This window comes from Gobius niger (assembly GCF_951799975.1).
Source record: "Gobius niger genome assembly, chromosome: 6".
Classification (NCBI taxonomy): Eukaryota; Metazoa; Chordata; class Actinopteri; order Gobiiformes; family Gobiidae; genus Gobius; species Gobius niger.
Genome location: NC_136857.1, coordinates 32,790,215 through 32,814,942, shown reverse-complemented (window position 1 = coordinate 32,814,942; position 24,728 = coordinate 32,790,215). Strand labels below are relative to the sequence as shown.

The 24,728-nt window shown below is 48.3% G+C and overlaps 2 protein-coding genes and 1 long non-coding RNA gene across 3 annotated transcripts in view; 1 reads left to right on the top strand and 2 right to left on the bottom strand.

The window, feature by feature from the left end:
- Positions 1-7,746: 7,746 nt before the first annotated feature.
- On the bottom strand, positions 7,747-9,692 carry LOC306964320 (uncharacterized protein; the record flags this gene model as incomplete). The annotated part of the gene is made up of 3 exons (XM_079558311.1): positions 7,747-7,823; positions 9,006-9,390; positions 9,597-9,692. The coding sequence occupies 3 exons, from the start codon at positions 9,690-9,692 to the stop codon at positions 7,747-7,749; spliced, it is 558 nt and encodes a 185-aa protein (XP_079414437.1).
- A 13,877-nt stretch (positions 9,693-23,569) lies between these two features.
- On the bottom strand, positions 23,570-24,001 carry LOC306964186. Its single transcript, XR_013792957.1, has 3 exons — positions 23,865-24,001; positions 23,702-23,774; positions 23,570-23,650 (listed from the first exon to the last, which is right to left on the bottom strand). It is a non-coding gene; the product is annotated as an uncharacterized lncRNA (long non-coding RNA).
- ntsr1 (neurotensin receptor 1 (high affinity)) overlaps positions 23,806-24,728 on the top strand; it is a gene marked incomplete at its 3' end in the record, with an annotated part of 84,636 nt that continues 83,713 nt past the window's right edge. The window contains exon 1 of the mRNA XM_079558062.1: positions 23,806-24,559. Within this exon, the coding sequence (XP_079414188.1) occupies positions 23,903-24,559 (657 nt within the window). The 5' untranslated portion in view covers positions 23,806-23,902. The remainder of the gene's footprint in view (positions 24,560-24,728) is intronic.

The window sequence follows — 24,728 nt, the reverse complement described above, 5'->3', positions numbered from 1 at the left end:
GGAGTCGCGGCTTCAAAAGGTTGAGAACCACTGCTTTAGAAGACAGTTTTAGCTGAACTCTAACAGGTGGATGTCTCTGAAGCTCTGTCACAGAGGTGATTCTTACAGGCAACACTTCCATGTTCTGTGCTGTCATTGCAGCTTGTCAGGCTCCGTTCTGTCTGCAGTCCGCCTCATCTCAGTCTGCAGAAGTTTGTTTTAATCCATATTTACTGCTTTGTTTTGTTTTTATCGCATCTACGAGGCCAAACGGGGCACGTGGCTCTCGTGCTCGTCACCACTTGTCAGAACCTCAATGACCGCGGCACAGGTGGGGTCAGCCAACGCAGCCAACCTTGTTCTTTTACTCCTCTGAAGCAGGAGAGCATCAGTGTTCATTGTATTTTAACCAAGCAGTGATGGTTGCGTTTCACAAACCCTCCCCGGGATCCGCTTGTTTGTGTGGATGAGCATCACATTAAGTTGTTGACTGAGGCTACAGCGGCGCACTGTGCTTTTCACTCATACAACTCAAGGGTGTATGGGTAATGTAGTCTCTGCTCACGGTGGGATCAAGTAGGAAGCGTGCATTGTGAAGGGCGCTCTGAAAAGCGGCGGAGCAGCCAAAGGACTACAAAAAGATGTGCAGATGAGCGTACCGGTACACTAAAAGCACGTTCTTGGCGCACGAAGAGGTGGCGGTACGCTCAAGAGATATTTTTGGAAGTGGCTGTACTGCGTACGACTATTACGTTGCTTAAAGTGGTTTTACTGTGATATTCCAGGTTCTCATTCATCCTCCATTGCAGTGACTGTCCACGTGGGCTTAATCAGTCTATGAAGAGTTTTGCTCTGTTCACCAGTGCAATAAAGGAACCTCACAGTTTGTATATGGAGCCATACACACTCATCACATTTACTACTGTGTGAAAAGATCCAGAACGTCGTGACTAATGGATTAAATTAGTAAGTTTGACATATAGTTAACCAGTAATGCTATTTGTAACCAATACATCTATTTACTTAATACAACAACTGTTTTTTTATTCATTTATTGGTTTAGCAATAGGGGCCACGAGTTCTTTTTCTCTTCCCAGTAACTCTGTGTCCCCGTTTCTTACAGAATTATTTTAAAACATCGATTTTTCTTTTTTTTCTTTTTTTTCTTTTTTTTTATATATTCAATATCTGTGTCACACTCGGTCATGTTAACAGTTTGGGATACGATCTGTGTAGCCCTGACCTTTAACCTGGACCAGCATGCTTTGCGCTCGGTGAGATGCCGGATCCGCTTATTGTAGCTTGTGTGTAAACCTGTCCCTCTGCATCTTGGCCAGGACACTCTTGAAAAGGAGATGTTTAGTCTCAATGAGGTTTATCCCGGATAAATAAAGGACAGATAAAACAATACAAATCTTAAGGGGAGACACTACAGGCAAAACTCAATTTTTTCAGTTTTCATGTTTTGGGCCAAGTTGGTCTCTGAACATACAAGCTTTCACCCGGAAACAGAAAATATGCCTAATCTTCACAATAACATGTTTAAATATTGCACTGATTCAATGTTCCCCCATAGACTTATATGGGAGAACACAATTTCAAGGGCCTTTTTCATTGTGGCGACACTATGTCCACGTCAGTAGGACCTAAAGACTTCAAATTTTCCAGCCTTGGACTGAACAATATTTGGAAGACTTTTTCAGAGGGATTTTTTATTATCTAATCCCTAGCCCCAATCCCTACAATTTTTTCCACTAAAAACAGCTTATTTTAAAACTAAACAAGATATCCAAAATCCCCTCTGAAAAAGTCTTGGCAACTCATTTATCAATAAAATGAAACCATAAATTTGAATGTAGCTCTATCCATTATTCATATTTCGTCGCCGAAAAGATGGGAAATTTGGGGCATTTTTAGGCATAAAACAAAAGATAAAATGACAGAAAACTTGCAATGTATTTTTTTCTCACATTTATGCCAGTGATCTACAGCAAAAGTTTCAAATTGATATCTGTAAATATGCATGTTTTCCCCATTCACCTGCAGTGTCTCGCCTTAAGTAGAAAGTTTACATGATGTTTAGCCAAATTTTAAGTTAATCGAGCACATTTCTCCAACCTTACCCAAATCTAAACAAACACAAAGTGACAAATGTGACAAGAACGCACAACGAAAAAAACGATTGAAAAAAATAATAATGAAGAGACAAAAACGCTTGAAAAATGTGACATACACGTGGGCGAGATCAGTTTTGTAGGTCATATTTATGTCATTTTTCTGTCACCTTTTATTGTGTTATTGTTGCTTTTCCGTCTCTGCTGCTCTTTTAGGTAAAGCTGGTGAATATGCGCTCGGTTCATGTGTTCATGTAAACGTGGCTAATGTAAATGCAATAACATCAAACAGAAGTGTGTGTGTGTACCAGGTCTGCCTGTACTTTTACTCGAGTATCACACCAGGGGACTCTCCGTAAAGGCCTGAGTTCTAAAGAGTCCAGAGGAAACAGGAAGTGAGAGGAGGGACTGTTTTTGTTCTGATCTTAAACAGTCATTACGTAACATGAGCTTTGCGTTATGTAACATTATTCACACGTCAGCTTCGTCAGGAAGCGACAGTCTGGAGGATTATTTGGAAATGTGATTGTTACATTTATTATAATAAGTGATAAGGGAATGATCTACAGCAGAGTGAAACTGAAGCTGCTCCGGTTATTAGCCAACTGTGCACTGTGGGTCGTTTTACTGTCTTTGCAAAATAAATCCACATTACCAAGCTTCTTTCAATCACAAATATTCACTGCTTTTAGTTCTTTCACAGTGAAGATAAAAAACGCAGTCTCCTCTGTTTCTTTACCACGATATTAACCCCTTTGCAAAAATACATTACAATGATCTCTGTGTCTGCGTCACTTTATCAACCACCTGCACTATGACTATAATATTTTATTTTATCCTGTTTACTATACTTTTTTGCCCCTTAAAATTTGGGGTACTCATTGTATATAAGAGAGCTCTATTTTTATATGTAATAGTTTGCTCATTCCCTGTCTATCCTACACACTGAGGGGGTCATTTACGAAGCGTTTTAAGAGCGTACTAAAGTCAGACATGCAACACATATATAGTGAAAAAGGTGACAGTTCACGGGGCTGCGGCGGCCATTTTTTACCAGAACACGTAGATTCTATGCTTAATGAACTCAAAGAATCCGCTTTTCTGTAGTGCATATGATGGACAAGTTTTAGAACTGTAGTTCTACTAATGGTTTCAGTTTCATCACAGAGTGAACAGAGTAAAGGGTTTATACATAATGTGGAATTCCAAATCAGGTTCTGTACATCAGAAGATACGGTCTTCTATTTGAATTATATTTAAAAAGGACAAAATATTGTTACATTTTCGATTTTTAAATATAGATTTTAAACTTTTATTGACTATTCATAGAAATATAGCCACAATATACCACCCTATACCACACAAAATAAAATGCTATCAGTAGCTTCTAAAATCTTACATTTGGTTTGGCATTATTGAATAGTTGCAAGTCTCTTTGGACACGTTCAGTTTTAGTAAACTTGCCACAGTTCACATCTCTGATCAGCAGAAACCACGTCAGACCCTCTCATATCTGTGAGCACCCAATGACCACACGGTCCACCTGGAGAGGTCAGCCCTCTCCTCACTGACCACACGGTCCACCTGGAGAGGTCAGCCCTCTCCTCACTGACCACACGGTCCACCTGGAGAGGTCAGCCCTGTCCTCACTGACCACACGGTCCACCTGGAGAGGTCAGCCCTGTCCTCACTGACCACACGGTCCACCTGGAGAGGTCAGCCCTCTCCTCACTGACCACACGGTCCACCTGGAGAGGTCAGCCCTCTCCTCACTGACCACACGGTCCACCTGGAGAGGTCAGCCCTGTCCTCACTGACCACACGGTCCACCTGGAGAGGTCAGCCCTCTCCTCACTGACCACACGGTCCACCTGGAGAGGTCAGCCCTCTCCTCACTGACCACACGGTCCACCTGGAGAGGTCAGCCCTCTCCTCACTGACCACACGGTCCACCTGGAGAGGTCAGCCCCTCTCCTCACTGACCACACGGTCCACCTGGAGAGGTCAGCCCCTCTCCTCACTGACCGCAACCACGCATCAAACGAGCGCAGAGCGCCCACAGAGCCACGGGCGCCTGCCCGGTCAATTTAGCCTCACAGCAAATGTAGCTATCCGTTAGCTTCATAGGTTAGCTTATAGATGCTCTCACGTTTCACACGGTTATTATCAAATATAAATCTACAGTCATCACAAAACTTGGATTAGTTTGGTGCTCAGTCTCGTGCACAGTTGCGCGCTGTGTCGGCGTAACTGTTGTACAGACTGATGCATTAGCCGCTCCCGCTCCCGCTACCGAAGTAAAAGCAGTGAAACTTCACTTGTCGTAATATAAAGCGTTTCAGTATAACTTTCACCTCAGCGTCAGCGCGATGTGTCATACGGTTCATCCCCAGGGGTGCGTCTGTTGTAGAGGGGTTAGCGAGTAGACGAGCCTCAGCCGGCGGGTGAGGGCGGCTGTTGCGCTGCTCAGTGAGGGAGCGAGGGCGGGGCAGCGGCTCACTCAGCCTGGAGCTGGAGGCTCCTCTGGCTGAAGCCACGGGGAAATGGCATATTTGGCGTAACAGCACCAGTGAACATTTTAAAAGCCTCAGCTAGTGCATAGTTTTTACACGTACACCCCCCCCTTCATTTTTTTTTATTGCAGATCTACACGATTCACATGAATGGCATTTTCCGAGGTCAAAACGGCGAATTTCGCCGTAAGGCGACAGATTTGCATGTATGTAAAGTGGAGCAAAAAGCAAGTGCAGTTCATATTTGCATTTCTTAAAAAGCAGAGGCCTCAGAACAAACTTAGCGCGTGGGTCCTCATGAAAATGAAAACGAAGGCAATTTTGCCACAATGCATGAAATTAGAGGCTCTTGCATTTAAGGAGCGCTGTCATATTTATCATGACCATGGCTATGACTATGGAAACCATCAAATTATAGCCTCTAAGCACTAACTCTAGCAACTAATCCTTAACCTTTCATGGGGTCGACTGTTAAATCTCTTTGCAGTTAGTGAACTAGAGCTTCAGCAGCTTTTCCCTGTTCAACCGTCCATACCCAAGGGAAGGGGTAAGGGGGAAGTTATTGGTGGAGTGAGGCCAAACAAAAGCGCATGTCGCCCCCTACTGTACAGTGTCCAACAATAACAGAGTGTCCAAACAAAGACATTTAAGGAGAAAAAAAATCCAAATGATCCATACATTTCCCTGTAGCGTTATTTTATCTCAACAGCTGTTTCATAAAGCTACGGTAGCAAATGATCCATGTGGCTTAAGTTTCTACTGAATGAAAACAAAAGCATTTAATCAGTTTACTGAGACCTCTCTTTAACACTGACATGTGACTGAGCTGTGGAGACGACAACATGGATTTTGTCACTTTTATAAAGTTTGGCTTGTGCTTGTGTCTTATCCTATATATATTTTTAATATTAAATGTGCTCCTGTCATCAACAGTGGTTGCGCATGAATCACTCGAGGGGGGTGGCGGGGTTTTGCGCAGTGGCTTATGGGATGGCACATAGCTCCTAATCACCGGTTAGTTAGCACCAGAGGGCACTATGCTAAAGTGGCTATGATAGTTAGCATTGAGGCTCCTTTCCCCAACTTCCTAACTGACAGACCAATTCGGAAGCTTCTTATCATGGCGGACGCTGACGCACATCCGGTTTGGCGTAAGAGCTCTTACCAATTTACTGGTTTTGGAAGGGGCCATTGTGAAGTAAAAATGCGCAAGAAATGAGTATGTGAAACCGGTGTTAACTTTTGCACAGAACAATATAACGCAGTTATGCAGTTTTACAAATGTTTGTATCTGGCTCATTTACAAAGATAATATAATACCTGGGTTGTGTTGATGGTTATAACGACAGTACACGTTACCTGCTACATTGTTTCCCATGGCTATACCTCTACATCAAACTGCAGTTCACAGACGCTGTCCATTAAAAAGGCTCCACGAGTCTGTCCCACGTCCTTTAAAAGTCTTTAATCCTTACAAAATCCACGGGATTGAGGAGCCATGTTCGCTGTTCACCTGCCGCTCATCCCGGGCGTCAAGCCTGTCCATAATTAAATAATTAAAGACCTCATAATCTTGGGACAAACATTCTGCAGAGCCAATAACTGTTTCCTGCTATCGATAGTTTAAGTCCCAGATATGACCGTGGTCTGTGCGCTCCGTACACATGCTCCTTGGACCTAGCCTGGGGACCACCAGTTCATTTTCTCGTAGGAGAGGTGTGGTTTACGATCATCCATAGCCGTTTATTGGGCTGAATGTCTATCATATGCGTCTGCACGGAGCCATAGCCGATCGTATCATTGTATCAGATAACGTACCCGCTGTAAACTTTGGAGCTAAACTATTTAGAACACAGTCTGAAGCTTGATGAAAAGATGGAGTCGCTGCTGTCATGTTGGATCTGTAAATACACTTTTTTTTTTTATATCCGTAAGCAAACTCCAAGCTTCTGTATATCGTCCCTCCTCGTTCTGTGATTGGTCCCAAATCCATGCGAAAACATCGACCATGGTCCCCAGGCTGTTGTGCAGTTTGAAATGATTCAAGCGCCCACAGCAGCATGGGGATTCCCAGGCTACCTTGGTCCAGGGCTTGGAGTTGTTTTTTTCCCCTTTTTTCCAGAGACATCACGTGCACTTGACGATTAAATAAGGCAACAGCCAAGATGATTGGTTTCATTTGAGTGTGATGTGACTCATTTGAGTCATATCACACTCAAATCACTCAAATCACATTTGCTGCACTAATAATACGTTTCTCATCAAGAGCAACACGCCCACTCGCTAATTTTAAGTACTACTATTTAGCTCCTGGCTTAGTAAATGACCCTCTGTGTTTCTGAGAGCTGAATGTAACAAGTGAATTTCTCCATTGTGAAATCAATAAAGGCTGATCTTATAACGGGGTAATAGAGTAAACATGCCGTTATCTCCCGGTGACTGTCGGAGCATCCAGGTTTGTCATTATCGGGAAACTGCGTTCATAGATCCCGGAGGGGGTTGAGGGTCTCGAGCACACACCCAAATCTTTGGACACTGGGATGAAATTTACCCAAATTACAAAACGAAAGAAAGACATTTCTGAAAAGCCATGATCATTATCCTTATTTGACAGTGATTGGATTCACAAACCTGCCACATTACGCTTATTCCACTGACCAACATCACGCTTTTTGAATATTGTCTCCACTTTTGGACGCCTTTGAACTCTTAACACCCGCCTTAACACAGCGCTTTTTCACCAGTTCGGCTTTACCCAAATCTAAAAGCTAAGACCAACAAAACAAATGGGCAGAGAACTTGACGTAATTTACATCCATGCATGTAGAGATATAAAGGTTTGTTGCTTCAGACGATCAATCACTTCCAAATAATGATCAGCGGCTGCCGTTCACAACACGATGAGCCCAAAGACGAGCGCCACCTCATGACATCATCAGGTGGAAGAGGGACAGGCTGAATGTTTATGAAAGCTGAAAGAATGTAGTCCAATTAGGTTCAGTAGGTCTTCTCGTCATGATGCTGAGATGATGATGCGATTTTGTTCCTGACAGTTTCGGCTCCTTCCTCAGAGGTGTCACGTGGTGTTGTCTGCTCAGCTGATGTAAACCGTTCTGGACACTCCCTTCCTGCTCGTAGTATCAGGCTGCCAGAGCCATCTGCAGTCCGACTTCTTCAGAACTGTGACCCAGGTGTGGGAAAGTTTGTGCGCCCCCTCCTTTGGACATCAGAACATCAACAGTCAACAATCAGAGGACAGGAAGGAGGAGGAGGAACAACACATAGCAAAGGCACTCAGAACCTGCAAATACCCGACGTGGGCCATAGAAAAAGGGCGGTATAGAAGACAGACATGTAGTTTGTGTGGGCACTGCGCATCTGCTGCCCTCGTGTGGAGAGCATGAGTATTGCATTGGGCGTAGGTGCGTGTGCAGGCGGGTACCGAGGTGTGAATGGTGCACACTCATGGGCAGGGGGTGAGGAGAGGGGCTAGCTGGGTAGCCGTAATTTTTGTTGACCGCTATCGCTTTATCAAGGTTTTTGTTTTTGTCAACAAAAGTATTCATCTTATCAATATATTCTTGCCCTCAAAGTCCAATCCCAACAAGAGCAGCTGAAGTCTGCCATATCAGACATTGCAGAGGAGGAACCCCCTCATGGACCGGGACAAGGCCCACGTCATCGGCACCGAGAGAAACAAATACTCAGACTGTGAACCTCTTAACCCCCACCTGAACCGAGCACATTTACTCCAGCTTGGCTTTACCCAAATCTAAAAGCTTCTTGAAGAAAGCGTCAAAACAGCAAAGAAAATACAACAAAAACATGCAGCAAAAAGCAACAAAAACACAATAAAAAAGCCACGAAAACAGGGCAAAAAGTGTCAAAAAGCAAGGAAATCATCACATTACCGTGTGGTCCATCCTCACCTCTATCACCGTGTGGTCCATCCTCACCTCCTCCATCACCGTGGTCCATCCTCACCTCCTCCATCACCATGTGGTCCATCCTCACCTCCTCCATCACCGTGTGGTCCATCCTCACCTCCTCCATCACCGTGTGGTCCATCCTCACCTCCTCCATCATCAAGTCCATCCTCTCCTCCTCCATCACCGTGTGGTCCATCCTCACCTCCTCCATCACCGTGTGGTCCATCCTCACCTCCTCCATCACCGTGTGGTCCATCCTCACCTCCTCCATCACCGTGTGGTCCATCCTCACCTCCTCCATCACCGTGTGGTCCATCCTCACCTCCTCCATCACCGCGTGGTCCATCCTCACCTCCTCCATCACCGTGTGGTCCATCCTCACCTCCTCCATCACCGTGTGGTCCATCCTCACCTCCTCCATCACCGTGTGGTCCATCCTCACCTCCTCCATCACCGTGGTCCATCCTCACCTCCTCCATCACCGTGGTCCATCCTCACCTCCTCCATCACCGCGTGGTCCATCCTCACCTCCTCCATCACCGTGTGGTCAATCCTCACCTCCTCCATCACCGTGTGGTCCATCCTCACCTCCTCCATCACCGTGTGGTCCATCCTCACCTCCTCCATCACTGTGTGGTCCATCCTCACCTCCTCCATCACCGTGTGGTCCATCCTCACCTCCTCCATCACCGTGTGGTCCATCCTCACCTCCATCACCGTGTGGTCCATCCTCACCTCCTCCATCACCGTGTGGTCCATCCTCACCTCCTCCATCACCGTGTGGTCCATCCTCTCCTCCTCCATCACCGTGTGGTCCATCCTCACCTCCTCCATCACTGTGTGGTCCATCCTCACCTCCTCCATCACCGTGTGGTCCATCCTCTCCTCCTCCATCACCGTGTGGTCCATCCTCACCTCCTCCATCACCGTGTGGTCCATCCTCACCTCCTCCATCACCGTGTGGTCCATCCTCACCTCCTCCATCACCGTGGTCCATCCTCACCTCCTCCATCACAGTGTGGTCCATCCTCACCTCCTCCATCACCGTGGTCCATCCTCACCTCCATCACCGTGTGGTCCATCCTCACCTCCTCCATCACCGTGTGGTCCATCCTCACCTCCTCCATCACAGTGTGGTCCATCCTCACCTCCTCCATCACCGTGGTCCATCCTCACCTCCATCACCGTGTGGTCCATCCTCACCTCCTCCATCACCGTGTGGTCCATCCTCACCTCCTCCATCACCGTGCGGTCCATCCTCACCTCCTCCATCACCGTGGTCCATCCTCACCTCCTCCATCACCGTGTGGGCCATCCTCACCTCCTCCATCACCGTGGTCCATCCTCTCCTCCTCCATCACAGTGTGGTCCATCCTCACCTCCTCCATCACCGTGTGGTCCTTCCTCAACTCCTCCATCACCGTGTGGTCCATCCTCACCTCCTCCATCACCGTGTGGTCCTTCCTCACCTCCTCCATCACCGTGTGGTCCTTCCTCAACTCCTCCATCACCGTGTGGTCCATCTTCACCTCCTCCATCACTGTGTGGTCCTTCCTCACCTCCTCCATCACTGTGTGGTCCATCCTCTCCTCCTCCATCACCCTGTGGTCCATCCTCACCTCCTCCATCACCGTGGTCCATCCTCTCCTCCTCCATCACAGTGTGGTCCATCCTCACCTCCTCCATCACCGTGTGGTCCATCCTCTCCTCCTCCATCACCGTGTGGTCCATCCTCACCTCCTCCATCACCGTGTGGTCCATCCTCACCTCTATCACCGTGTGGTCCATCCTCTCCTCCTCCATCACCGTGTGGTCCATCCTCACCTCCTCCATCACTGTGTGGTCCATCTTCACCTCCTCCATCACCGTGGTCCATCCTCACCTCCTCCATCACTGTGTGGTCCATCTTCACCTCCTCCATCACCGTGGTCCATCCTCACCTCCTCCATCACCGTGGTTCATCCTCACCTCCTCCATCACCGTGGTCCATCCTCACCTCCTCCATCACCGTGTGGTCCATCCTCACCTCCTCCATCACCGTGTGGTCCATCCTCACCTCCTCCATCACCGTGGTCCATCCTCACCTCCTCCATCACCGTGGTCCATCCTCACCTCCTCCATCACCCCGGTCCATCCTCACCTCCTCCATCACCGTGTGGTCCATCCTCTCCTCCTCCATCACCGTGTGGTCCATCCTCACCTCCTCCATCACCGTGTGGTCCATCCTCTCCTCCTCCATCACCGTGTGGTCCATCCTCACCTCCTCCATCACCCCGGTCCATCCTCTCCTCCTCCATCACCGTGTGGTCCATCCTCTCCTCCTCCATCACCGTGTGGTCCATCCTCACCTCCTCCATCACCGTGTGGTCCATCCTCACCTCCTCCATCACCGTGTGGTCCATCCTCTCCTCCTCCATCACCGTGGTCCATCCTCACCTCCTCCATCACCGTGTGGTCCATCCTCACCTCCTCCATCACCGTGTGGTCCATCCTCACCTCCTCCATCACCGTGTGGTCCATCCTCACCTCCTCCATCACCGTGGTCCATCCTCACCTCCTCCATCACTGTGTGGTCCATCCTCACCTCCTCCATCACCGTGTGGTCCATCCTCACCTCCTCCATCACTGTGTGGTCCATCCTCACCTCCTCCATCACCGTGTGGTCCATCCTCACCTCCTCCATCACCGTGTGGTCCATCCTCTCCTCCTCCATCACCGTGTGGTCCATCCTCACCTCCTCCATCACCGTGTGGTCCATCCTCACCTCCTCCATCACCGTGTGGTCCATCCTCACCTCCTCCATCACCGTGTGGTCCATCCTCACCTCCTCCATCACCGTGTGGTCCATCCTCACCTCCTCCATCATCAAGTCCATCCTCTCCTCCTCCATCACCGTGTGGTCCATCCTCACCTCCTCCATCACCGTGTGGTCCATCCTCACCTCCTCCATCACCGTGTGGTCCATCCTCTCCTCCTCCATCACCGTGTGGTCCATCCTCACCTCCTCCATCACCGTGTGGTCCATCCTCACCTCCTCCATCACCGTGTGGTCCATCCTCACCTCCTCCATCACCGTGTGGTCCATCCTCACCTCCTCCATCACCGTGTGGTCCATCCTCACCTCCTCCATCATCAAGTCCATCCTCTCCTCCTCCATCACCGTGTGGTCCATCCTCTCCTCCTCCATCACCGTGTGGTCCATCCTCACCTCCTCCATCACCGTGTGGTCCATCCTCACCTCCTCCATCACCGTGGTCCATCCTCACCTCCTCCATCACCGTGTGGTCCATCCTCACCTCCTCCATCACGTGTGGTCCATCCTCACCTCCTCCATCATCAAGTCCATCCTCACCTCCTCCATCACCGCGTGGTCCATCCTCACCTCTATCACCGTGTGGTCCATCCTCACCTCCTCCATCACTGTGTGGTCCATCCTCACCTCCTCCATCACCGTGTGGTCCATCCTCACCTCCTCCATCACCGTGTTATATCACTTTATATGCCTACACATCTGTAAATACAATCCCGCTGTTGTTCAATGTCAAATTGTTGTTGTCTTGCCATGTGTCACTTTTCATTTCAGGAAGACCACAGACCACAGGTGGAGCTGAAACTGTCAACACAAAGGTCTGGCTATAGGAGCTGAAAGAGTGTGTTTGCTCAGCAGTGTCGGGCGTGTCCGTCTGAAAACATCATGGCCCACGCTCTGATCTCTCTGCTGTTGTGTTTGGTGTCGACTTCTCACTAACAGGAAATATGAGTCTGTCCTGTTTGATTTCACTGCATTTGTCAAAGGAGGCGTTTAGTAAAAGTGGTTCTTCAAATGAAATACGTTTGTAAGTCTTCAAAGAAAGAGCTCCACACCCAGAGCACACAGGAGAGGAAAGAATGTTCACTCGGACCCTTCAGGAAGATCACGGGAGTTTGAAAGAACCACCAAAGAAGCACCAGAAACTAAATCAAATTGAAGGAGACTCAGCATTTACATCTCCATCTGTTTCAGATTTGACCCATGTGTTTCTGAGCCACTACGGGGAATAGAATAAAATAGCCCTAACCCTAATAGTTACAAAAGTGCATTCATTTATTATCCAAGTTACACTGTGAAACTAATATATGGCAGACTCATTGACATATGTAGAGCCTTTATTTGTTATCATTTTGGCTGAGTTGTAAAAACCCCCCAAAAAAAATCTGTGAAAATTGGAATAGTTTTAAAATGGAGTGTGAGCCAAAATCATCTAAATTACAACAAATTACAGAAATAAATGAACTTTTGCACAATACTCAAATTTTCCGAGTTTCACCTGTAACTTCGAACAGTGTAGGAATCGCTTCTTTTTGTTTCCTAACTCTACCAATGATTGTAAAACATAAAGGGCCAGATCTTGTGACTGGCGCAGTCGTGCGCAACTCTAAACACAACATACACGCGCGATCTTGCATGTGGCGCAGGTTTTGCGCTAACGGCTGCGCCACTAGGGAGAGGCCGTTATTTAAGAAAATGAAGCCGACTGAGGTGTGGTTCATTACAAGCAGCACAATTGAAAACAAAAGCGAAATTGCCTTGAAAAGTCTGTTTGAGCATTGGTTACGCACGGGCTTACTTTGATACAGTAGATCAACGTGCACACCCCTAACACCAAAACAACAACAGTTTTCCATAAATAAACCACACATGCCTCAAGTGCCACAACACCAGGTCTAATCTGAGTTTTAAGGAGACATTTCCATCGTGTGTCAGTCTTTACCTCCTGATGATGCTCCTTGTGTAGCCACAGCTCAGTCCAAAAGAAAGAAGCGCACTTTACAGGGGGCATAGCAACTTTTTTTTTTTTTCCAATTCAGCCGCTCCAAGAATCCTGCAGCTGTAGCACAAATGTTCCAATACTCTACAGTTTTCTTCAACTGCTGCATAGCTCTGCATCTCCTCCACAGCCAATATGACAGTTTCTGATCAATTAAATCCTGTACATTTAGTAAATTTGTGCATTCGATCAGTGTCCAACGCGAGGCTGCTGCCTCTCTTTTCCCGCCCGCTCACCTTGGATCTGCAGCGAGTGGCTGCAGCAGCGGAGGGACACTTTTATTTCTTTAATCTTTATTAAACATTGCGCGCTGCATCGCGCATGTTACGCGTTTACAGGAGAACCCCCCCCCCCGCAACCCACCGCCTTCCGCAGGTCTGGGGATAGCATGGGGAGGGGGTGGCACCACAACATGGCAATGCGAGCCGCATTAATATTCAGCATCACTACTACAGCATTGGCATTACTGTAACATTAATACACAGCGTCACTATATTTAACTATTTCATTTTTGTACAAAGTTTAGAATTAAAGTTCAAATTGGATTGTTTGTTGAATAAATTAGATTCAAGTCCAAATAGTTTGGGTTCCTAATAGTTTGTATTACCAACAAAACATGCATTACATAAACTACTTTTACATCTCAATTACTCAAATTATGATTGATACTGATGCAGATGATCATTTACTGACACAAATATAATACCAGAAAGCAAAAAAACAGGAAATGACACATCAAGCACGCAGATACTGCACTTTTCCGCTGTATGACCATATGTCGGCTCGTACAAAGGAAAAGTGCAGTATGTGCATTTTAAGGGACGAGAGCAAATTTAGAGTTTTATACCCACAATAATTCTACCATAAAAAACAACAAAATAAAAAAGTAGTTTGTGTAAAAGTCTCTCTCTAATAGTAGTAGTAGTAGTAGTAGTAGTAGTAGTAGTAGTAGTAGTAGTAGTTGTTAACAAGGTTCTGATTTATGTTGAATTTTCTGTGTCATTAATGTATCAAAAGTACTATTTCGTATTATTACTAGTTTCACTTTCCATTCCCATATCTATATTAAGAGCCCCAGCAACGGCCTAGCAACCAATCACCATTCACCTCCCCCTTGTCTCTCCACCAATCAGGAGTTGGTATCCCCCGTCCCAACTTTCAGTCAAGTCAGTGCGCAGGTATCATTCCTTGGGAACACACGCTCCATCCTCCCTCCCGCAATTCCGTGAAAACCTCATCTATTCTTCAATTATGTGTTCATGCGTCCATTAGAAAGTAAGTCATGTCCTATATTGCCTGTGTATTGTTTGTAATAGTATTCATCATATTTCGTAGTCTAGTTGTGCTTTATAGTTTCATCGTGTTTTCTCATGAGCGCGCGTTACGCGCAGGCCTCACTCTAATCACGTGGTGCACGTGTTACGCGCACCACTCTCTCTACTCACGTGATTCACGTGTTATGCGCATGCATCCCAGCCATAGCATCCAGCTAAATTCAACTGTCTCTGTTTCTCTAATTATATTCCGGGTTTGTAGTTTGGATTAGTTATCACTGTTTGTTTAATGCTTCTTTGAATGTAGTTCAGCCATCTCTTATTTATGTCATTTTATACTTTAGATAATTTATTATTTAGACTGAAAGTAACTATTCATATTTCCTAGTATTGCATTCTTTTATTGTTATCACAATATTATCACTCATTATTCATTTATCTGTGTTTATAGAAACCATGAACATGAACATGAACATCAACCATGATCCATGAATCACATGAATCACCAATTCAGTCAATAAAGAGTGGCAAATGAGTGAATCCATTGTTTCTTATTGTTCTAACCGGACAACCTGGGGAGATTGAAGATTTGGAACCAGTTCTAAATACAGTCATTATCTGAGGTCACAAGTTTGGGTCTCCTTCCCGACACCTCCTTCACATGGTCCTTCGAGCCGGATCTTCAGTTTCCTCAGCTCTACAATGGATCCCACTCGACCTCGCCGTGATGTCCGTCGGCCTCGCTACCTCGATGATTTCTTGGTGACTCTCCCGCCACGTAATCTTCCCTCTCTCACACTCCATGGCCACTCCACCGAGGGAGCAGCTCTTCCACCTCCTGCTCCAATCATCACTCCAGCTCAATTCGTACCTGCGCCTCAGAACCTCAGCTCCGAAGCAGTCATGTCAGCTCTGCAGGAGATGAAAGAGGACAACAACCAGCTCAGGCGAGATATGCAAAGCCTTCTCAATTCTCTCTCCCTGAGAACAGCGCCTCAGCCTCAACGCGTCGATCCAAGGCATTCTGTTCAGTTTGAGGACAGCGCCTCCTCATATGTGCCTTATCATCCTCCTGAGAGAACATCCACTCCTAATCGCAATCTTCAAGCACCAGTGGATGATCTTCCACCCTGGCCTGACGCTTTACCACCTCCGCCCTGGAGCACGCCTCTACCTCCTCCACCTCCAGTTGACATGCCGCTACCGCCGCCACCGCCACCGGTGTCATATCTGCCGTCATATGATGTAGGGTTTCAGTCCACTCCAGCGTATGTGGAGCCGTACACTCTCCCTCACAACCCACCTTCTGTGGAAGCGACATACAGAGGGCCAAAGCCTGACGTTCCATGTTTCACAGAGGATGATCCACGTCAATTTGCCCGCCTCAAGATAGCGCTCGACAACCTCTTGCCCAGAGACGCAACTGAGCGGTTCAAATACCAAATACTAGTTGACCACCTCAAGCTCGAAGATGCGCTCCTCATTGCAGACTCCTATAGCAATAGTTCAACTCCCTACTCCAAGACGATGGCATCACTGACTGAAATGTATGGGCAACCTCACAAACTAGCCCTGCAGCGCATCAACGAAGTCCTGGCCGAGCCTCCAATCAGAAGTGGGGACAGTCGAAGCTTTCGCCTCTTCGGCCTCAAAGTCAGAGCTCTGGTCGGCATGTTAGATCAACTGGGCAAGGAGGGCAAGACTGAGCTGGACTGCGGGTCACACACCTCACGACTTCTGTCCAAGTTGCCGCATGAACTCAGAGCACAGTTCAAGCGCTACATAGACCCCATCCGCACTCCGATACCAACCTTGGTGCACTTCTCTGATTGGCTCGAATATGAGGTCCGTGTTCAGGATGAGGACTACCAGCCTTACCATTCCCGGCCTCCACGAGATGAACGCCAGAAAGCTTTCAAGCCCAAGTCACAGAAGTCTAGTGCACGCTCTACTACAGTTTTGCTCGGCTTTGATCCTGCTCCTAAGTCATCTGAGTCTTCGTCACAAGTTCGACCTAGCAGCGCCAAACTTGAGAAACCTAAAAAGTATTGCCCCTTTTGTGATGACATCCAGCATTACTTCAATCAGTGTCCAGAGTTTAAGAAGTTTTCCACTGATCAGAGAGTGTCATGGATCAAAACTGGGAAGCGCTGCTGGAGATGTGGCAGAAATCACCTCGCTGCTCAATGCTACCTCAAAGCTAAGTGTCAGCAGTGTAATCAGACTCACCTTGACATACTGCATGAGGTCAACACTCCTGCAAGCAAATCAGCACGTTCAGTCGCAGAGACTGGACAACCAGCTACCTACTACCTCGATCCAGATCTCAGGACTAGCTGTGTATTGCTGAAGATGGTCAAAGTTCTCCTCCACAATGGCAAACACAAGCTAGAGACTTACGCCATCCTCGATGACGGCTCCGAGCGCACGATCTTGCTTCACAGTGCTGCTCAAGAGCTGCATCTCAAGGGACAGAGTGAAGACTTGGCGCTCAGAACTATCCGTCAAGATGTGAAAACTGTGTCAGGAAAGTCAGTGTCATTCTCTATATCTTCATCTGCCCATCCTCAGAAACGGTTTCGCATTCACAAAGCCTTCACCGCGGCAGAGCTTGGTCTTTCCAAACACTCCCATCCAGTCGAGGCCCTGCAGAGAACGTACCGCCACCTCAGAGGCCTCCCGCTACATTCAATCAACCAAGCGCAGCCACTTCTCCTCATCGGGTCAGACTACCCTCATCTTCTCTCTCCAGTTGAGCCTGTACACCTAGGTCCACCAGGTGGCCCTGCAGCGTTGAAGACTCGTCTTGGCTGGACTCTACAAGGTCCTGCCAAAGTCCTGCTGCACCAGACCTCCACCCCTCAGTGTCTCCTCATCAACACTCCTCCTTCCTCTACTGACCTTCTCAGTCATGTGTCCAGATTATGGCAGATGGACATTCTTCCTTATCGTAACGAGAAGCTCATCACCAGGTCCAAACAGGATAATGCAGCTGTCAAACTGCTGGAGGAAAAGACAGTCAGAGTTAATATTGATGACGTCCAGAGATATGCCACCCCTCTGCTGTGGAAGGAAGGTCTTCCTCCGCTCAGTGCCCCAAAGGAAGCTGTCCTGAGTCACCTACGAGGCACAGAGAGTCGTCTCACCAAAGACCCAGTCAAGGCTGCATCATACAGCCAAGAAATCAAGAAGTTGGCAGACTCAGGCTACATCAGGAAGCTCACATCACCTGAAGATCAGAGCAGACAATCCTGGTACATCCCACATCACATGGTCCATCACAATGGCAAGGACCGCATCGTTTTCAACTGCTCATTCACCTTCCAAACTTCCAGCTTGAATGAACATCTCCTTCCAGGGCCAACCCTAGGCTCCAGTCTCCTCGGTGTTCTGCTCCGTTTCAGGCAGTATCCCACAGCGGTGAGCAGCGACATCAAGGGCATGTTTCATCAGGTCCGCCTCCTGTCTGAGGATCAGCCCTTCCTCCGCTTCCTCTGGAGGGACATGAACCGCAGCAACAAGCCCGACATCTACCAGTGGCAGGTGCTCCCTTTCGGCACCACCTGCAGTCCCTGCTGCGCGACCTTTGCCCTCCAAAAGCATGTCATTGACCACAGCAGCCCTGATGAAGACACTCGGCTCTCAGTCGAGAACTGTTTTTATGTGGACAATCTTCTTCAAAGCTTCTCATCCATCTCAGAAGCAAAGCAGCTTGTCCACAAACTTCAGACTCTGCTCCAATCGGGTGGCTTTGAGCTGCGTCAATGGGCCACCAACGTGCCAGACATCATCAGCCACCTGCCACCAGAACTCACATCCGAGAGCAGAGATCTGTGGCTATCTATGGAGGGTGCAGATCCACCAGAACGGACCCTCGGTCTGCATTGGCACTGCAGAACAGACACTCTCACCTATCGCCTTCGCCACACAGAGCAACCTGAGCCCACAATGCGCAACATCTACAGAGTCCTAGCCCAACAATATGACCCCCTGGGGCTGCTCATTCCCTACACCACTCGAGCCAAAATCCTGGTGCAGAGCCTCTGGGGAAAGAAACGGGACTGGGACGATCCTAATCTTCCCGAGGATCTGCTCAAACTGTGGCAAGCGTGGGTGAGTGAACTTCCGTTACTTCCTAATGTTACTGTTAATCGTTGTTATGTTCACTCAGATACCGACCTCCCAGCTGCCTCCCAGAGCATCCACGTCTTCTCAGATGCATCAGAGAGGGCCTATGGGTCGGTCGCCTACCTACGTACCGTCAGCGCCGATGGTGATGTCCAGGTGGCGTTCCTCGCGGCCCGCTCCCGTGTGGCTCCAGTCCGCCAGCAGTCCATCCCGAGGCTGGAACTCTGCGCTGCCCACGTCGGAGCCCAGCTTGGTGCAGTCCTGAAACGAGAGCTCACCATTTCCATCTCATCCATCACCTACTGGACCGACTCCACCACCGTGCTAGCTTGGTTGCTGTCTCCTTCCTGCCGCTACAAGGTGTTCGTCGGTGCCAGAGTTGCGGATATCCAGGAGTTAACCGAGAGCAGCTCATGGCGCTATGTCCACTCCAGTGAGAATCCTGCTGATGATATAACTCGTGGACTGACCCTCTCACAGATCCAGAGTCACAGCCGCTGGAGATCCGGACCCGCCTTCCTTCACGACAGTGAGTCAACATGGCCTTCCTGTCCAGACATCACCGGCCCTGTTGATTCAGCCGAGCTGCGAAAAGCCAAGTTCTGTGGCCTCATCTCCGCTCCTCCTCATCCACCTTTGCCTGACGTGAGCCAGTTTAACAGCTTCCAAGAACTACTGGAAGCCACAGTTCGAGCATGTCACGGGGCGGCCCCAGACTCTAAACCCACAGCTGAGTCCTTCAGACAAGCTGAACTCTCTCTCATCAGACAAGTGCAAAGCAACTGTTTTCCAGAGGAGTTCGCTCTCATCTCCTCCCAAAAGCCCATTCCATCCAGCAGTAGGCTCATCACTTTGGCCCCAGAATATGACCCAGAGACTCAGTTAATCCGCGTCGGGGGCCGACTAAGACGCTGTGAATCCCTCAGTTCAGACACTTTGCATCCCTTTGTCCTAGACTCTCATCATCCCATCACAAAGCTGATCATTGCAGATTACGACAGCAAGCTAGCTCATCCAGGCCCTGAGAGAGTCTTCGCTGAGCTGCGCAGAAGATTCTGGATCTTACGGGGCCGAGAGGCTGTCCGCAAGCACCAACACCACTGTCCAGAGTGCCGCAAGTGGCGCAGCCAACCCATCATTCCCAAAATGGCCGACCTCCCACCTTCCAGTTTAAGGTTACACCATCCAGCCTTCTACTCAACTGGAATGGACTGCTTTGGTCCCTTCCTCATCAAGATAGGGAGGCGCAATGAGAAGCGATGGGGTATAATATTCAAATGCCTCACCACACATGCAGTGTACCTAGATCTGCTGGCCAGCATGGACACTGACTCGTTCCTCATGAGTCTACGTCGTTTCATCTCTAGACGGGGAAAGCCTCACGAATTGCTGTCTGATCAAGGCACAAACTTCAAAGGTGGCAGCTCAGAACTTCTAGAGGCCTTCAACTCCCTTGCCCCCGCTCTGCAGTCACAACTCGCCAGCCAGCAAATCCATTTCCGCTTCAATCCACCTAGTGCACCTCATTTTGGGGGTTCCTGGGAGCGAGAAATCCGCACCATAAAATCAGCGCTGCATGCCATACTGGGATCACAAACGGTCACCGAGGAGGTCCTCCGAACCATCCTTACTGAAGTGGAGAGCATCATCAACTCCAAGCCCCTCGGCTACACCTCTTCCGATGTGGCAGACCCAGATCCAATCACTCCAAATGTGTTGCTGATGGGGCGGCCGGATCCATCCACTCCTCAAGTTGTGTACTCAGGTACAGAGCTCCTCAGTCGCCGCAGATGGCGACATTGCCAAGTCTTAGCAGACCAGTTTTGGATCCATTTCATCAGGAACTACTTACCATCCCTCCAGAGCCGCTCCAAGTGGCAACAGGAACAAGAGGACATCTGTATTGACGACATTGTTCTTGTTGTTGACCAGCAGCTTCCGCGTGCCTTGTGGCTCGTTGGTAAGGTCACAGCCGTTTTCCCTGGAGTTGACGGTAGGATTCGCACTGCTCAAGTCCAGGTCAAAGACAAATCCTACACCAGACCTGTTGCTAAGCTCATCAAGCTACCTGCACTTCCTCAAGACATTCCCGATTGACTTGTGTTCAACTTTGCTGCCCAAAGTTGGGGGCGGCTGTTAACAAGGTTCTGATTTATGTTGAATTTTCTGTGTCATTAATGTATCAAAAGTACTATTTCGTATTATTACTAGTTTCACTTTCCATTCCCATATCTATATTAAGAGCCCCAGCAACGGCCTAGCAACCAATCACCATTCACCTCCCCCTTGTCTCTCCACCAATCAGGAGTTGGTATCCCCCGTCCCAACTTTCAGTCAAGTCAGTGCGCAGGTATCATTCCTTGGGAACACACGCTCCATCCTCCCTCCCGCAATTCCGTGAAAACCTCATCTATTCTTCAATTATGTGTTCATGCGTCCATTAGAAAGTAAGTCATGTCCTATATTGCCTGTGTATTGTTTGTAATAGTATTCATCATATTTCGTAGTCTAGTTGTGCTTTATAGTTTCATCGTGTTTTCTCATGAGCGCGCGTTACGCGCAGGCCTCACTCTAATCACGTGGTGCACGTGTTACGCGCACCACTCTCTCTACTCACGTGATTCACGTGTTATGCGCATGCATCCCAGCCATAGCATCCAGCTAAATTCAACTGTCTCTGTTTCTCTAATTATATTCCGGGTTTGTAGTTTGGATTAGTTATCACTGTTTGTTTAATGCTTCTTTGAATGTAGTTCAGCCATCTCTTATTTATGTCATTTTATACTTTAGATAATTTATTATTTAGACTGAAAGTAACTATTCATATTTCCTAGTATTGCATTCTTTTATTGTTATCACAATATTATCACTCATTATTCATTTATCTGTGTTTATAGAAACCATGAACATGAACATGAACATCAACCATGATCCATGAATCACATGAATCACCAATTCAGTCAATAAAGAGTGGCAAATGAGTGAATCCATTGTTTCTTATTGTTCTAACCGGACAACCTGGGGAGATTGAAGATTTGGAACCAGTTCTAAATACAGTCATTATCTGAGGTCACAAGTTTGGGTCTCCTTCCCGACACCTCCTTCACAGTAGTAGTAGTAGTAGTAGTAGTAGTAGTAGTGATGCTGTAATATACATCATCACTGGTGTCATTTACTGTGAGTTACTGTAAACTCTACAACAAACCTTTTACAGCGTTCTTTGCAAAGTCAGGTGGGTGAAGGAGCTACAATATCAAGCAAGAGTAAAAAGTACCAAGGGGAAATGTTACTGGAGTACTGTGAGTAGCTGAGTTGGTGTTTGTGTAAAAGTCTGATTTACGATTCAGTCGTGACATAAATTATGTGAAAATCCTCATAAAAAATAATTTGTCTGAAGAATAAAGAACTCTTCATTACAGTATTACTCAAGTAGAAGTAAAAATGACCATATTTTAAAGCTACTCTAAAAAGAATTACAGTAAATGTAACTGAGTACGACCCACCTCTGGTTAAAGTTCTCTAACTATGGGGAAATACAGTCAGTGTTTGTTACATTTCCTGCAGAACATCCACGATGTCATATAAAGGTTAGCTCACGATGTGTTCATAAAGTTTATAGTTTGACCTGTGAGAGCCAAAGCATTCGGAAAATCTCAAACCTAGAAGCCAGCGCACCCCGTGCACCAGCACAAGAAGCCTTGAAGTTAAGCCGACACCAAGTCCATCAAGATGTCAATCATTTGACTGTTTCCAGTCGTCATAGCGCCACCTGTGGATGGATGTGCTTCATCATTGGCTGCAGTTATAACATCATCAAGCCGTATAACATTATCTCTGCGTTACATTTTGAAACTGCTCTCATTTATTATATTGTTAGCCCTTATTATCGGTTCAAGCTTCTCAAATCTATTTCCTCGTGTTATAGTTTTAGAGCTGAGGTGTGAGGTGAGATTTCAGACAGAGTCTGTTATCAGAGTGTCGTCTGTAAGAGTCTCTGAAAAATGGATTTTAAAAAACAATTTTTGAAGGAAAGTGTTGGAGCCGAGAGAAAAGAAAAGAAGTCCGAGAAGGAAAAGAACCGAAGTGTTAGAACTTCAAGAGGCACAAAACCAGACTTTGTTCTTAAAACTCACTTTACCTCAAAGAGGAAAAACAGTTGATGTGGTTGTTATATAATAATAATAATATAGGCTTTATGAAATGTAAAACAGCCTCACACAATAGACAAAAGAATGACATGTTTACAATGGACATTCCTGACATTTTTCTATAATATGTCGCGTTTGGTTGTTTGTGTGTGGGAGTTCCACAGTGGGATTTCCCGCTCTGCGCAGACAGCAGCTTCCTACTCACTGTGGACCTTTGATTTGAGGATAAGGTTTTCAGAAGTCCCTCTGCAGATGACAGCAATGTCCCTGAGTTCCATTAGCGACAGGACTTTGGCTCATAACAGCCTCGTGTCTGTGCCAGAATCAATGCTCCCGCACACGTGAACACGCTTGCGCACAGAGGAGCCGTGCTCAGCGTGAATGGACCGCGCGCGGAGTGTGGCACAGAGCGGAGCCGTGGACGGGGAGAGTCGGTGACTTCTCCGTTTCCACGGTGAAGGGAAGCGTGCGTGCGTCACCGCCTCCTCCTCCTCGTGCCAAATATAAAAGCGCTGCGCTCACTCCCCACTCACTCTGCGCCGCACGCGGACCCTGGCTCCGCGCGGACCCCCTCCCGCGCGCCTGGCTCTGGGCTTTCTCTTGTCGTGCGTCTGTCTCTAAGTACTGTCTCTCCTGCACCTGTCTCCGTTCTCGTGTCTCTAGGCTTTTGGACCCCTCGTGCACCTTTCTCTGGACTTGTAAACCCCTCGTGCACCTGTCTCTGGACTTGTAAACCCCTCGTGCACCTGTCTCTGGGCTTTTGGACCCCTTGTAAACCCAAGTCCAGAGTAAACCCGTTCTCGTGGACCCCTTGTGCACCTGTCTCTGGGCTCGTGGACCCCTTGTGCACCTGTCTCTGGGCTCGTGGACCCCTTGTGCACCTGTCTCTGGGCTCGTGGTCCCTCGTGCACCTGTCTCTGGGCTCGTGGTCCCTCGTGCACCTGTCTCTGGGCTCGTGGTCCCTCGTTCACCTGTCTCCGTTCTCGTGGACCCCTCTTGCACCTGGACCATGGCGGACCCGGGCTTCGGGCTGGGGTTGAACCTGTCTCTCTCGGATCTTTCTGGACTCACCGCGCTCGCGCACCGCCTGCTGAACCAGTCCGCTCTGAACGGGACGCACGAGGAGGACCTGGAGGTGAACACGGACATTTACTCCAAAGTGGTGGTGACGGTGATCTACGTGGCGCTCTTCATCGTGGGCTCGCTCGGGAACTCGTTCACGCTGTGGACGCTCTTCACCAAACGGAGCATGCAGAACCTGCAGAGCACCGTGCACTACCACCTGGCGAGCCTGGCCGTGTCCGACCTGCTCATCCTGGTGCTGTCCATGCCCATCGAGCTGTACAACTTCATCTGGTTCCACCACCCCTGGGTGTTCGGGGACGCCGTGTGCCGGGGCTACTACTTCCTACGGGACAGCTGCTCCTATGCCACGGCGCTGAACATCGCCAGCCTGAGCGTGGAGCGCTACATGGCCATCTGCCACCCCTTCAAGGCCAAGAGCATCATGTCGCGCAGCCGCACCAAGAAGCTCATCAGCGGCATGTGGCTGACGTCCTTCGCCCTGGCCACGCCCATGCTCGCGGTCATGGGGCAGCAGACGCGCGGCGGCGTGCGGCTGTGCACGGCCGTGGTCTCCATGGTGACCATCAAGAGCGTGCTGCAGGTGAGTGTTTACGCACGGAGGAGTGGGCGCTTTACGCACGGAGAGGGCGCTTTACGCACGGTGCCAACCCGGGTTTATGAGGCTGTGAAGGGCGGAGGAGCGGAGACATTCGCTCATGTAAGAGTGACGTTACTTTAAAATCATTTTACTCAAACAGAAGTAATGAGTG